This window comes from Pinus tabuliformis, chromosome 9 (genome assembly GCF_031772625.1).
Source record: "Pinus tabuliformis cultivar Carrire ecotype Pingquan chromosome 9, CPIR1, whole genome shotgun sequence".
Classification (NCBI taxonomy): domain Eukaryota; kingdom Viridiplantae; phylum Streptophyta; class Pinopsida; order Pinales; family Pinaceae; genus Pinus; species Pinus tabuliformis.
The window spans coordinates 17,256,835-17,272,209 of NC_142307.1; the positions used below are offsets into that span (position 1 = coordinate 17,256,835).

Here is a 15,375-nt window from a genome sequence, read left to right on the forward strand (position 1 = left end):
GGTCTCACTTGTAGATTCAGTCATCCGCAGCTCTAAGTCTTCTTCAGGACTCAGAAAATCTATACTTTCTTTCTCCTTAGCTTTCCCTGGCAACACTTCAGTATGTTGCTCTAAGTTCCTTTCCAACTCTTTTGTCAGCACATCAGTATGCTGATTTGTATTCACCATGAGACTGTCAGCTAGTCTCTCCTTCTTACCATCATCTGCTCCATAACTGTCATTCATGAGAACTTTCCTGCCTTGCTTCCTCAGTAAATTATCATGCACATAAGTCCTTTGTCTCTCCAACTCTCTTCTCTGGAGATCCAGTTTCCTATATAATTCAACAACTTCATTAGGAGTAGAACTTGGAAACTTCACACGATTTTCCATACCTTCACCAATGCTTGACCAATCATCAGCTGGTCCTTCTCTTTCTGCATCAACATCCTGATTAGACTCCTTCGTCTTCATCTCCATCTGAGATATTGCTATCTCAGCATCGATCTGAACAGCCTTCAGATTCAATTCTTCTTGAACAAACTCTAAAGCTTGCTCATCTTCTTGTACTGTACCTGCAAACATACACAACTTGTCAGTTTTAAAACCGCAAGACTTTTCAGTCTTGACTGCTCCCTCCAACACATCCTTCTGAACAAATCTTCGTGTGGAATCTTCAAATTCCATCTCTGGTTCAAGAAATCTAAGTTCCTCTTTCAACAAGGCAATCACAATTTGCCTCAACCTCCTCTGCAATTGTCGCCAAATCATTATCTTTCCCTTTTGTGGAAAGATCCAACCTCTATTCTGATTTTCCTGCTCTTCCAGCCATTCCTCTAGTACCTGCAATTGTACTTTCATCACTGCAATCTCTCTTTCTCTGACCTCATCACTCATCCTACCGCTGTGGCATTCCTCTGAACCTCTTCTCTGATCCTCCATGATCATTTCCTTCATGAGTTTCTCACTCACCATGAGTGTACTAGCCTCTACGACAACAATCTCTTCTGCTGCCACTTACCTCACCAAGCTCTCCTCACTCAGTCTTTTGGTAAGTACTTGGTTCACTGCCTCTAGAACCTTTCGAGCACTCTCTCTGCTCTCTTCAGGCTATCTCTTCAACTCACCTTCTTCTTCAGGACGCTGCAATTGTCCTCCTTATTCAGCTGAATGCCAGGTTTACTGCCATCATCTTCTCTGCAACCATAAACTGCATTTACAAATTCCAAATCAGAAAAATCATCTCACCTCTTAAGATCTTGCATGATCTTTTCCTCCCTGCAATCTTGTTCACTTGCAATTGTGTATGCTGCATATCAGATTTAAAATCTGATCTTCCTTTCCATCATTCATCACACATTCAAAAACACACTTTATTTTTCAACAAAACTTTCTGTTTTCATTCAGAAAAAAAAACAAATATCTTCAACAGAGCATTCTGGCTCTGATACCAAAAATTGATGCAAGCCTAAAGCTTGCATTACCCAGGAACTTTATCCCTTTAACATATAAAGCATGCACCTCAAATAATTGCCCAATTCACTTGTACACGTGGCAATTTTCTCCCATTTAGATTTGCAGAAGCTTGTAATTTCACATTCCTGGCAAATTCACATCTATGCCATTTATGCGGAATCTTTTCTTCACATTTAACTTCAACCATAATTATCAACATGCTCATGTGTTTATACACATCATACAACTACAGTCTACGTTCCCAATCCAATTTAGAGACTTCATTTCAATCCCAATGACAAATCTTGTACATGCTCATTAATCCAATAAACATGACCAAATGCCCAATTATTAATTTGACATTATTTTAAGCAATGGAATGCTTAGAGTAATCCTTACTCAAATGCGCCCTTTTTAAACATTCAGTCATTCATATTTTGAAAATCTGTCTTCAATCTCTATTTAATACAACAGAAGACATTCTTACCACTTGCCAAGCTGTAGTTAAATTCATCAATTGCTTTTCTGATTACTTGGATGCCTTTCACCTTGATATACCCTTACTACCATACTGTTCTGCTTTTCTGTATCAAATTGCCAGCGTCCTTACTGCGCCTTTCACATCTTTGCAAATGAATCTTCAACTCACTGTCAAAACAGCTTCAAATATACAGTACTGCGTTTCATTCGGCAACTCATTCACATATCTGCAAAACGCAATGATGCCCAACCATAATGTTAACACATGCTTGTAAATGCGCTTACCTCTCATTTAGAATGCGCCTCGCCTGCTCCATCCATCAGAAAATGTTCAACACAGCAATTTATGCTGCAATAACACAGATCGATTTCAAAATTTACTGCAAGTTAATTTCCATCATAATTTCTTCATTTCACATTTAAATACCTCATTGTTTCATTGCCAATGGACAGATTGTCCGGTCATTTGATAGAACTCTGCGTTTAATACCAGAACTCTACGTTTTTTATTAATTTCAGTTTCCAATTACGAGATTCAATTCTGGTTCCACACTTCAACAAATCGATTGTGCTATGATTTACGCAATTGGTTATTTTTTTAACACGCTCCGCATACCTTTTACCTCTGAATTTTTATACAACGTGCAATCCTTCTTTCAATTGCAGTCGAGCCACCATCTAAACAGCGTTCAGTTTAATAATTCAACCAATGCATTCATTCCGGAATTGTGAATATTGTATCTTCTAATGACAGCGTTCAGGATGACAATACAAACTTATGGATTCAATTTCAATTTGGAATAATCATTACAGCGAATAGGTTACCCTCTTCATTTACCTTTTAATCGATTTCACAACAGCGCCATTTGTTCGAGCTGACACTGTTCCAACAAATGATGCTATTCATTGGCCCTTTTAACTCAAACAACTCTTAATTTTTGAAGCGCTTTCCAATAGTTAAAACCTCCTCACAAGTTAGTATCACAATTAATCAATTAAAACTCCAGAATCGATTTTCATACACATTATCAAGCCATTAAAATTAAATGAGAACAACGTTCATCATGTTCTACACTTTCACGGCTTCAATATACCTCTGTTCAATACTGCAGATATTCATATATATATAATCTGCCAATGTGCTGTACAAAGAATGAAATCAACATTTCCAAACTGGCATTAAAATCTTAACCTACACCGAACTTCAGTTTCATTCCAATCACTGAAAATAAATACAATTCCGCCAATAAAGTTATAAACACATTTATCATAAAAAAATACTTACAATTCTTGTTCTTCCTGGCCAGATATGCAAATCGATGGCCCTTTTTACATAAGCCCTAAGGCTTCCAAGTAGAAAACCTTCTCAATGTACTCACAATCTCAATGTCCCTTTATCCTCTCATAAACCCCTCATATTTATACATAGATAATGCATTTAATTCAGTCAAAATATTTTTCCACCCAATCCTCAACTAATCTATATTTTAGGTGTGGACTCAACAAAGTCCTATACATAGAATTCCTAATCTCTAATTTTGCTCCTAAACTATTTCTCTCATATCCTTTTAATAAATAAAAGAATATTTACAAAATCCTCACTTTTCCAAATTATCTCCTATTTTATTAAAAATAACAAATAAATTAATAAAATAATAAAAATGTCACACCCCCCTTTTATCACATATTTACAAATGAAAAATGGCCTTGATGCTCCTGCATCAGACACCCAACGTTAAAATTAATCATGATCGCCTGATCATGTGTTCGGATCTGTGTATGCCTGGATCTCATATCTTGTGCTGCAACTTTCCACTTGCCACTGCTTCTTTTTGATGTTCTTCTCCAGGTTTCCACACTTTATGTTGCATTGCTCCACTAGCTGTGCTCTCACAATCTTTTACTGTCTTTCTTTTGGTGCTTCTCCTTTGTTTTACTGGTGCTGGCCTCTTTCGGGATTCTTTCATCATCATCCGCCTCATCAGTTCAGTTTCTCTGTTTAACAGACTTTCTCCAGCATCTTCAATAAAACCTGAATTCACAAAACAATTGTTAGAATAAAAACCATAAGGCTTTAGCGCCCCCATAGATGTTACTGCTGTCAGTGTTGCCTCAGCTGTCACCATAAATGTCGTCCCACATGTTGTTCTAGCTGTCACTATGGATGTTGCGGCCTCCCAAACTTCCTGTCCCTCTCCAACATTCCTTTGCTCATCATCTGCAATTTCATCTGCAATTTCTTTCTCTGGTTCCAGCAACCATTTCAGTGTTTCATTAACATGCCGCAAATTAACTCCAGCATAATCTCCATCTTCCCCTTCGACAATCTTTAGAAATTGTCCATCCTCTTCAACATTTGCAAACACTGTAGCAGCTCCAAAACTTTGTCCACCAGTCTTCTCTTGGCTATACAAACAAGCCAACTCTTTCTTGTCACCCACGGTAACAAGCCTCTGCTTATGAGACATGATTGTCTCATCTTCTTTCTGCAACTGTTCTCCTCCATCCAAGACAATTCCAAATGATGAACTGTCTTCTTTCTCACCTGTAAACACAATCAAATTGTCAGCATCAAAATCACAAGACCCAACGGTCTCACTTGTAGATTCAGTCATCTGCAACTCTAAGTCTTCTTGAGGACTCAGAAAATCTATACTTGCTTTCTCCTCAGCTTTCCCTGGCAACACTTCAGTATGTTGCTCTAAGTTCCTTTCCAACTCTTTTGTCAGCACATCAGTATGCTGATTTGTATTCACCATGAGACTGTCAGCTAGTCTCTCCTTCTTACCATCATCTGCTCCATAACTGTCATTCATGAGAACTTTCCTGCCTTGCTTCCTCAGCAAATTATCATGCACATAAGTCCTTTGTCTCTCCAACTCTCTTCTCTGGAGATCCAGTTTCCTATATAATTCAACAACTTCATTAGGAGTAGAACTTGGAAACTTCACACGATTTTCCATACCTTCACCAATGCTTGACCAATCATCAGCTGGTCCTTCTCTTTCTACATCAACATCCTGATTAGACTCCTTCGTCTTCATCTCCTTCTGAGATCTTGCTATCTCAGCATCGATCTGAACAGCCTTCAGATTCAATTCTTCTTGAAAAAACTCCAAAGCTTGCTCATCTCCTTGTACTGTACCTGCAAACATACACAACTTGTAAGTTTTAAAACCGCAAGACTTTTCAGTCTTGACTGCTCCCTCCAACACATCCTTCTGAACAAATCTGCGTGTGGAATCTTCAAATTCCATCTCTCGTTCAAGAACTCTAAGTTCCTTTTTCAACAAGGCAATCACTATTTTTTTTTTTCCACAGAAAAAAGACTGTCCTTTTATTACAAAAAGGGATTATATATATATGTAGGCATAACGCCGAGACTGTATCCACCGGCAAAGGGGAAAGTCTCAGAAGACTGTCATCTTGCTCGCGGAAGCAAAGCAAGCCAACGCATGAAGGGAAAAAACCTCCAGCCGCACGCTTCGGTAGAAACGAGATCCCACAGGAAAAAACCAAAACGCGACCAGAGGGGGGCCACAGAAATCCACAGTGAGCACTATGAGGATTCGGCGCAAGAAACAGAAACTACCGCTGCCTGGGCTTCCACAGAAAGGGAAAGCAGCCCAAGGTACCCGGCATAGAAAGATAAATGAGAGAAAAAGATACAAGGAGAAGAACAGAAAAAACAAAACGAATATTTACAAACCCAGAGAAAACAGGGCAGATGAATTATGCAAAGATGGGTTGTTCGACGGATCGAACCACCCCATTTTCAACCTCCCAAACTGACCACGACCCCATCTCCAGATCAACTCCGTCTTTAGAAAGGCGGTCCGCGTCAAAATTCCTTTCCCGGTAAATGTGACTTAGAGATATCTCCATGAAAAAATTCTTAAGGCGCGAGACTTCTCTGAACAGAGTAATCAGAGAGAGATTGCTGCAACACTGAGCCCCATTAAACCACTTCACCACATTCATGGAGTCCCCGAAGATCTGAGCTTCTCTCACATTTCTAAGAATAAGCCAACTGAGAAGGAGATGAAGGGCTTTCAATTCGGCAAAATTGTTGGAACCCTGTCCCAGGCCTATTGAAGCTTTAATAGCCTTTTCCTTTGAAAAGTGAATGATCAAGCCAGCCCCGCATCGACCATTATTATTCGAAGCCCCGTCAAAATATGCCCACGGCATAGAGTATCTAATGAGTTCAGGACAAACAGCTCTGGAAGGATTAAGGGATTGAGGAATAGGAATGCTTTCATAAATTGCCGCTCCTTCTGCGGCCAGTCTTCCAATAGGGAAGACAGAATCCTTGAAAATGACTTGATTTCTAGCTAGGCAAGTCCCCCATGTGATGAGCAGCGGAATGGTTCTTTCTCTTGCATTTGAGGAAGCATTCCACCAACTCTGCCAGGCCTCTAAGAGCCCCTGCCCTTCCCATCTGTAAGGGACATTTATCATGCTTAGCATTTCTGCCCAGAGACTGGTATTAAAAGGGAAAAGGAGAAAAAAATGATGAACTGTTTCTGCACTGTCTTTGCACAGTGGACATCTGCCAGGGCCAATCCTACCTCTCCTTTGAAGAAAATCCCACGTAGGAACTTTCTGGGATAGGACACACCAGAAGAACAATTTTGATTTAGCTGGTCCTTTTAACTTCCATAGCGATTTAGCCCACCAATCCGGATTCTCCCAACCATTTTGAGACATCATCCATTTATAACCAGCCTTTGGAGAATAATAGCCATTCTGAGCAAAAACCCATTTTAGCTCGTCCGGGGAATCAGAAAGCCTGACTGAGGAGTTTTGAAGATCCCTAGTATAACTATCCCATTCCTCCAAACTATCACCGGTCAAATCTAAGTCTCGGCCTTGCAACCACCCTTGATTCCAAATGGAAGAGGCCCGCGGGTCAGCTATCTGGTTTAGAGTGTATAGACCCCTGCCTTTTAAAGCCGCAACCAATCCCTGCGAAAGAGTAAAGCCCTCTGAGCAGCCAATCTAGGGATCTCGCCCCAAACGGATCTGAGAACCATCACCCACATGCCAAGCCAAACCTTTCTCTATAATGCTAACAGAAGCAACCACTGCTTTCCAGACCACCGATGAATTTTTGGTTGACTTTTGCGGCAATCTAATCCAATCTAGTGTTGTTAGTGGATCTATATATTTCCTTTTAGTCACAGAAGTCCACAAATTTTCCGTAGTAATTATCCTCCATGCCAGCTTTGCTGCAAGTGATTGAGAGAATTTGGCAAGGCTTTTTATGCCCCAGCCTCCCCACTCTTTAGGGCGAGCAATTTTGTCCCAAGCGATCCACGGGGTAACTCTTTCAGACTTGGACCCCGCCCAAAGAAAACTGCTGCATAATTTCTCAATAGAGTTTAAAATTCCTTTGGGCACCCAGGTCAGGCTAACCCAGTAAACTGGGATTGCCATCAGAACTGATTTAATTAATACAAGCCTACCTGCCCGAGAGAGCCACTTGTGACTCCAATGTTTCAGTTTCAACTCCAATTTTGCAAGGATCCACTGCCAATCTTTTATCCTATAATTATCTGGCTTCAGATAGAAACCCAGATATTTGAAAGAATCCTCCAGCGCTTTAATTTCAAAATTCAGAACCGAAGCCACTCTACGCACCTCCTCTCTAGCCAGACCTGAGCACGTTAGAGTAGATTTTCTCTCATTTATGCATAGACCAGTAGCTTTCAGAAAGAGGTCCAAAATCCTCTTGAACGTCCTACAGTCCTCAAGGCTGCCATTGCTGAAAAGTATTATATCATCCACGAAGAGAAGGTGTGTGACCCAGAAATTTGGAGCAACTTCGATTCCTTTTAGAGAGCCTTGTCTTTTTGCTTCTTGGATCAAACGACTGATTCCGTCTGCTGCCACCAAAAACAAGAGCGGACAGCCTTGGCGCAGGCCACGTTCAGGGCTGAAAAAACTGGAAGCTGCCCCGTTAATCAAAACAGCTATGGAAGATGATGAGACACAGCTCATAATCCATCTTACACATTCATATTTGAACCCCAGATGTGTTAACAGAAGCCTAAGATAAAGCCAGCTTATTCTATCATAAGCCTTCGATAAATCTATTTTCACAACAACTCCTTTTTTCTTTCCAATTTTAAGACTGTGGAGCGTTTCTTGGGCAACTCCCACAGCTTCATGAATTTGCCTGCCATCTAAAAAGCCAAACTGCTCCGGGGAAACATTTTTTGAGAGGAAAGGTTTTAGCCTGACAGCAATGGTTTTAGCAATAATTTTGTAAACACATGTGCACAGGGAAATAGGCCTGAAATCTCCAAAAGAAACTGGAAGATCAGATTTGGGAATGAGAGTTAGGAAAGTAGCATTAAAGGGTTGATAGATAGAACCTGAACGCCTGGATTCATCCACTACCTCCACTAACTCATCACCAATGAATTCGAAGAAATGCTGGAAGAATTCAACTGTCCAGCCATCCGGACCGGGACTTTTGTCCTTTTGCATCGATTTAAGGATGCTTTCAACCTCTTCTTTAGAAATAGGTGCCATGAGAGAGTCATTGTCTTCCTCCTCTATAAATCGGGGAAAAATCTGAGCAACCCTTATGACTTCTTCAATAGAAACCTCACCTGGAGCTTTAAATAGTTGTTTGAAATAATTAACCCCCTCAGAGGCCAGCTCTTCAAAAGAAAGCGCTAAATCACCATTTGCTTTCTTCATTTCCCATATTGTATTTGAGTTTTTTCTACCTTTAGCATAATTCTAAAAAAACTTGGAATTTTCATCCCCTGCCTGTAACCAGATCGCTCTACTTTTAAGACGCCAGCTTTGTTCCCTGAGTTGTAGAATTCTCCTTCTTTCCATTTCCAACTCATGAATTCTCAAACGAGATTCACCTGTGCCATAGCCAAAACTATCTGGATCTTCAAGGAGAGCGAGTGCTGAGTTAACAGCTTGCATTGTTTCTTCTTCCTTCATCTTCTTTTGGAGAGCCCAGACTTTGGAAGCAGCCTTCATCCTTGATAAATTTTCCATAAATAGCTGACTGCAATCCTCATTTCCATTGTCAGCAGCTTTCCTCCAAGTTTTATGGAAAAGACTGGTGTATGATGCATCCAATAACCAAGAGGAATTAAATTTAAAAGGAATACCTGGCTTGGTTAGATCTCCCTTCACTTCCAAGAAAACCGGTAAATGATCAGAGAGACCACCCTCTCCAACCCAATGCCTGAACGCCTGTAGTTTCTCAGCCAGCAGATCACTTATTAAGAAACGATCTAGTTTTTTCCCGATCCAGTCATCTCCAATTCTGCGGTTCCTCCAAGTGGGCCGCAACTTTGAGGGGGTAACATCCACAAGAGATGACGAGGCCAATTTCTGAATGAAGAAAGCAGAGAGAGGGTCAGCTCTGGCGTTGACCCCCCAAGATTCAGTACAGCCCAGAGAAAAATTGAAGTCTCCACCAATAATAAGATTTGGATGCTCCAAAAAAGACTTAGCGAAGAAAGAGTTCCAGAACTTCTCCCGCTCCGAATTAGGACCATAGATATTAAGAAAAAGAAAGGGAATACAGAGTTCGTTGGAGAAAAGTTCCACCGCCAAGACGTTTTCTGAACCCCAAGAGGAGATTTCACGCGCCACCTTCACGTTAAACCCCAAGACCACACCTCCTGAATGACCATTTGCATCCGTTGCATGAAAACTCCATCCCGACAGAAGCTTATGTACACATCCTATAATTTCATCTCCTTTCCCCAAGGTTTCCTGAAGAAAAAGAATATCAGGTTTGTTGGACCTGACCAGATCCTTCAGAGCTAGTTTTTTGGGTATGCTAGCAAGACCCCTGCAATTATAGGATAAAATGATCATCTAAAAACCTTGGGGGGTGATTGCTTTGCTCTAAGCACCCCTAGCAGGGACAATTGCTTCCCTCCAGTAATATCAATAATAGCCTTCAGCTTTGCCTTTGACATATCCGATTTTCGCCCTCTTAACTTCCTCGGACCTATGGACACTTCATCCATAGCCAAACCGCCTACTGCCCGCCCTTTTCCTTTCCTGGTAGATAATGGCCTTAGGTTGTAATGAGGTTCGTGGCCTCCTACTCCAGGATCGCGAATAGGAGAGGAAATAACCGTCATTATAACACTATCAGAAGGGGGATGTCCCATATTCAGGTCTGTCGTAGCTTTTGAGAGTTGACCTAACAGACCTGCCTCGCCACTACAAGACACATGTAGAACTCTTGAAAAATGAGGGGATGAGGATTGAGGGGAGAGAGTACAAGTAATATTCAAATCATCCATAGCTGGGGCTGCTGATAAGCCGACAGTTGTGAGCTGGGATGAAACCAAAACATCAGCAGTCACCTCAGGCTGAAAGTTTCCAGTTCCCCCCATGTGCTCCGGACCCAGCTCCTGAACGCTTGTCAAAACTTCGGCCTCCTTGAACTGAGCCTCTTCCTTCTGATCGTATAACTTCATTTTTTCCTTTTCCTCTGACTTAAACCCATTTTTCCTCTTCCTTCGACGTCGACGATGGCCAAGAGGGCATTCCCGAGCCAGATGTCCATAAACTTGACATCGATGACATCTAAAAGGAAGGTTTTCGTAGTCGAGGGTCTGGATAAACTCTAGTCCACGATACTTCAGATGCATAGCATTTGCCAGACCATCTTTAGGGTTTAAACTTACCAAAAGACGGGCTACGCTTCAGTCATGAGAATGTAAATAAGATTTATCTGAGTCAAGAAACTTACCCAGAGTGTTTCCGATTGATGAGAAAGCTGAGTCAGTCCAGAATTGAATAGGGAGACCCATTAGTTTGACCCAGACTGGAAGCTCCTCTGTTTTTTCTTTCTGGGCATCAAAAAGAGGTGACCATTTCCTGAATAAGATAGGCCTCTTCCCTAGGCACAAGTGCTTTGTCAAAACCCATTCGACATACTCCTTTTGTCCAAAACGAAGGCAAAACCAGCCTCTGTCAAGTATCTTAATCTCTTCTGGCTGCCCCGGAGCGTCTTTCCATTCATCCAGAGTCCATTGTTTGATGAAGGCCACCGAAAACTTCCTTCCACAGACTCTGCCAACTAAAATAGTTTCTGATGCTTCCAGCGCCCGGTCTATGTGGATATCCACTCCAAAGACACAGCTAGGTCTTTCCTCCTTTTTCCTGAAGATTTTGGACTTCTTCCTCTTTCCACCCATTTCCTCCTTCTTGTTTTCTCCCTCTAAAATCTCAAATGACTCAGAGCGCCTTTCAGACTGAAGAGAGGTGCCTTCATTAAGTTCCTCTGCCATCCTGGAGCCCCCAACCGCCGATGCTGTAAAACAACTTTGAGTTTGACCCTCTTTTCCTGTTTCGTTCAAACCCCTTCTCGCCTCTTCTATTGTCGAGGGTGTAACAGAGCTTGGAAGCAATTCTTTACTCTTTATATTTTCCTCAGAGCTCCGGTCCGCGACATCTTTTTCCTTTGCTCTTGCTTCCACTGTCAATTTCAGGCTTGCTGACATAACTGCCTGCTTCGGAAAGAACAAATGCAGATTCTCCTTGGACTCTTCCAGTCCCCAACAGGCCAAAAGGTCTTCGGGAGTCGGATCAATATCCAGAAACTCCTTATCAAAAAACCAATCCCGCGCTTCCCCCAATCCACACTCCATTCAAGCCAAAAAAGAATATAGACTTCCAAGAATCCAGTGCCTTCGGTCCCACAGCGTCCAAGCTCCCACCGCTTAGCCATGGCCGTCAAGGAAACCCGCGCGGGAAAACCTGTTCAAAAATCCCTGTTCTTCCATCGCTCCTCGAGAGATCAAACCAAGTGTTTGTTCAGAAGCATAAAAGGCAATCACTATTTGCCTCAACCTCCTCTGCAATTGTCGCCAAATCATTCTCTTTCCCTTCTGTGGAAAGATCCAACCTCTATTCTGATTTTCCTGCTCTTGCAGCCATTCCTCTAGTACCTGCAATTGTACTTTCATCAATGCAATCTCTCTTTCTCTGACCTCATCACTCATCGTACCGCTGTGGCATTCCTCTGAACCTCTTCTCTGATCCTCCATGATCATTTCCTTCATGAGTTTCTCACTCACCATGAGTGTACTAGCCTCTACGACAACAATCTCTTCTGCTGCCACTTACCTCACCAAGCTCTCCTCACTCAGTCTTTTGGTAAGTACTTGGTTCACTGCCTCTGGAACCTTTCGAGCACTCTCTCTGCTCTCTTCAAGCTATCTCTTCAACTCACCTTCTTCTTCAGGACGCTGCAATTTTCCTCCTTATTCAGCTAAATTACTACCATCATCTTCTCTGCAACCATAAACTGCATTTACAAATTCCAAATCAGAAAAATCATCTCACCTCTTAAGATCTTGCATGATCTTTTCCTCCCTGCAATCTTGTTCACTTGCAATTGTGTATGCTGCATATCAGATTTAAAATCTGATCTTCCTTTCCATCATTCATCACACATTCAAAAACACACTTTAGTTTTCAACAAAACTTTCTGTTTTCATTCAGAAAAAAAAACAAATATCTTCAACAGAGCATTCTGGCTCTGATACCAAAAATTGATGCAAGCCTCTGATACCAAAAATTGATGCAAGCCTGAAGCTTGCATTATCCAGGAACTTTCTCCCTTTAACATATAAAGCATGCACCTCAAATAATTGCCCAATTCACTTGTACACGCGGCAATTTTCTCCCATTTAGATTTGCAGAAGCTTGTAATTTCACATTCCTGCCAAATTCACATCTATGCCATTTATGCGGAATCTTTTCTTCACATTTAACTTCAACCATAATTATCAACATGCTCGTGTGTTTATACACATCATACAACTACAGTCTACGTTCTCAATCCAATTTAGAGAGTTCATTTCAATCCCAATGACAAATCTTGTACATGCTCATTAATCCAATAAACATGACCAAATGCGCAATTATTAATTTGACATTATTTTAATCAATGGAATGCTTAGACTAATCCTTACTCAAATGTGCCCTTTTTAAACATTCAGTCATTCAGATTTTGAAAATCTGTCTTCAATCTCTATTTAATACAACAGAAGACATTACCACTTGCCAAGCTGTAGTCAAATTCATCAATTGCTTTTCTGATTACTTGGATGCCTTTCACCTTTATATGCCCTTACTACCATACTGTTCTGCGTTTCTGTATCAAATTGTATCAAATTGCCAGCGTCCGTACTGTGCCTTTCACATCTTTGAAAATGAATCTTCAACTCATTGTCAAAACAGCTTCAAATATACAGTTGTGCGTTTCATTCGGCAACTCATTCACATATCTGCAAAACGCAATGATGCCCAACCATAATGTTAACACATGTTTGTAAATGCGCTTACCTCTCATTTAGAATGCGCCTAGCCTACTCCATCTATCAGAAAATGTTCAACACAGCAATTTATGCTGCAATACCACATATCGATTTCAAAATTTACTGCAAGTTAATTTCCATCATAATTTCTTCATTTCACATTTCAATACATCATTGTTTCGTTGCCAATGGACAGATTGTCGGGTCATTTGATAGAACTCTGCGTTTAATACCAGAACTCTGCGTTTTTTATTAATTTCAGTTTCCAATTACGAGATTCAATTCTGGTTCCACACTTCAACAAATCGATTGTGCTATGATTTACGCAATTGGTTATTGTTTTAACATGCTCCGCATACCTTTTACCTCTGAATTTTTATACAACATGCAATCCTTCTTTCAATTGCAGTCAACCCACCATCTAAACAGCGTTCAGTTTAATAATTCAACCAATGCATTCATTCCGGAATTGTGAATATTGTATCTTCTAATGACAGCGTTCAGGATGACAATACAAACTTATGGATTCAATTTCAATTTGGAATAATCATTACAGCGAATATGTTACCCTCTTCATTTACCTTTTAATCGATTTCACAATAGCGCCATTTGTTCCAGCTGACACTGTTCCAACAAATGATGCTATTCATTGGTCCTTTTAACGCAAACAACTCTTAATTTCTGAAGCGCTTTCCAATAATTAAAACCTCCTCACAAGTTAGTATCACAAGTAATCGATTAAAACTCCAGAATTGATTTTCATACACATTATCAAGCCATTAAAATTAAATGAGAACAGCGTTCATCATGTCCTACACTTTCACGGCTTCAATATACCTCTGTTCAATACTGCAGATATTCATATATATATAATCTGCCGATGTGCTGTACAAACAGTGAAATAGACCTTTCCAAACTGGCATTAAAATCTTAACCTACACCGAACTTCGGTTTCATTCCAATCACTGAAAATAAATACAATTCCGCCAATAAAGTTATAAACACATTTATCATAAAAAAATACTTACAATTCTTGTTCTTCCTGGCCAGATATGCAAATCGATGGCCCTTTTTACATAAGCCCTAAGGCTTCCAAGTAGAAAACCTTCTCAATGTACTCACAATCTCAATGTCCCTTTATCCTCTCATAAACCCTCATATTTATACATAGATAATGCATTTAATTCAGTCAAAATATTTCTCCACCCAATCCTCAACTAATCTATATTTTAGGTGTGGACTCAACAAAGTCCTATACATAGAATTCCTAATCTCTAATTTTTCTCCTAAACTATTTCTCTCATATCCTTTTAATCAATAAAAGAATATTTACAAAATCCTCACTTTTCCAAATTATCTCCTATTTTATTAAAAATAACAAATAAATTAATAAAATAATAAAAATGTCACACCCCTTTTATCACATATTTACAAATGAAAAATGGCCTTGATGCTCCTGCATGAGTAAATGAAGCAAAGATGTCCACTATCATTTGAGGAGAGACATGATTGAAGTTCATAGAAAGTTTCGGTCCCTATTGATAATTTCTCTGTTGTGAAAATGAGCCAAGTGTGGAATGAATGTTATCTTGGTATACAAATTGTAAGATGGCATGAAGGGCCCATTTGTAAGGTGTAAGAGTGAGAACCACTATCAATGTTTTTCTTTCTTTAACAACATGGAGCCAAGTTAACAACAAGAGGTTCTAAGAGTTTTGAAATGGGTTGAAGAGATGTTAATAGCATAGGTGAATATAATATTGCAAGTGACACATGCTTATGGTGGTGAATATAAATATAACATGCATACAATAGGTTTTCCACAAAATATTATCTTCGATTGCAATGAAGCTTCCATGACGTGTTGAACAACTTGATTTTGTAATTGTCAGAACACTTGGTGTTGAATCAAAATATTATGAATGTTATGTGAAGAGACTACCTATCATGGATGCATTGCTTTACAAAATCTAGATGGATAAATATTACAGGTATGTTGAAATTGATATGGATTTAGTTCCTACTCTCCTACAAAGACCTACCAATGTGTCTAATAGGATACAATATGTCAATAGTGATATTTATGAAATAGGTAGAGATGATGAGGAGATTGAAAGGGAGGGGGCTAATTCTTTGC

At 40.2% G+C, this 15,375-nt stretch overlaps 1 protein-coding gene across 1 annotated transcript; it reads right to left on the minus strand.

Annotated features, from left to right (window-relative positions):
- Positions 1 to 8,667: 8,667 nt before the first annotated feature.
- LOC149146895 (uncharacterized) lies at positions 8,668 to 11,564 on the minus strand. The gene is made up of 3 exons (XM_089441656.1): positions 10,664 to 11,564; positions 9,783 to 10,609; positions 8,668 to 9,669 (listed from the first exon to the last, which is right to left on the minus strand). The coding sequence occupies exons 1-3, from the start codon at positions 11,562 to 11,564 to the stop codon at positions 8,668 to 8,670; spliced, it is 2,730 nt and encodes a 909-aa protein (XP_089297782.1).
- Between the last annotated feature and the right edge of the window lie 3,811 nt (positions 11,565 to 15,375).

Excerpts from the sequence above, each read along its gene's own strand:
- LOC149146895 (XM_089441656.1), bottom strand. The coding sequence starts at position 11,564 with ATGGAGTGTGGATTGGGGGAAGCGCGGGATTGGTTTTTTGATAAGGAG. Across the intron at positions 10,610-10,663 it reads ATCAATCGGAAACACTCTGG|CCCGTCTTTTGGTAAGTTTA; the intron begins GTAAGTTTCTTG and ends ACTGAAGCGTAG. Across the intron at positions 9,670-9,782 it reads CAAAGCAATCACCCCCCAAG|GAAACCTTGGGGAAAGGAGA; the intron begins GTTTTTAGATGA and ends CTTTTTCTTCAG.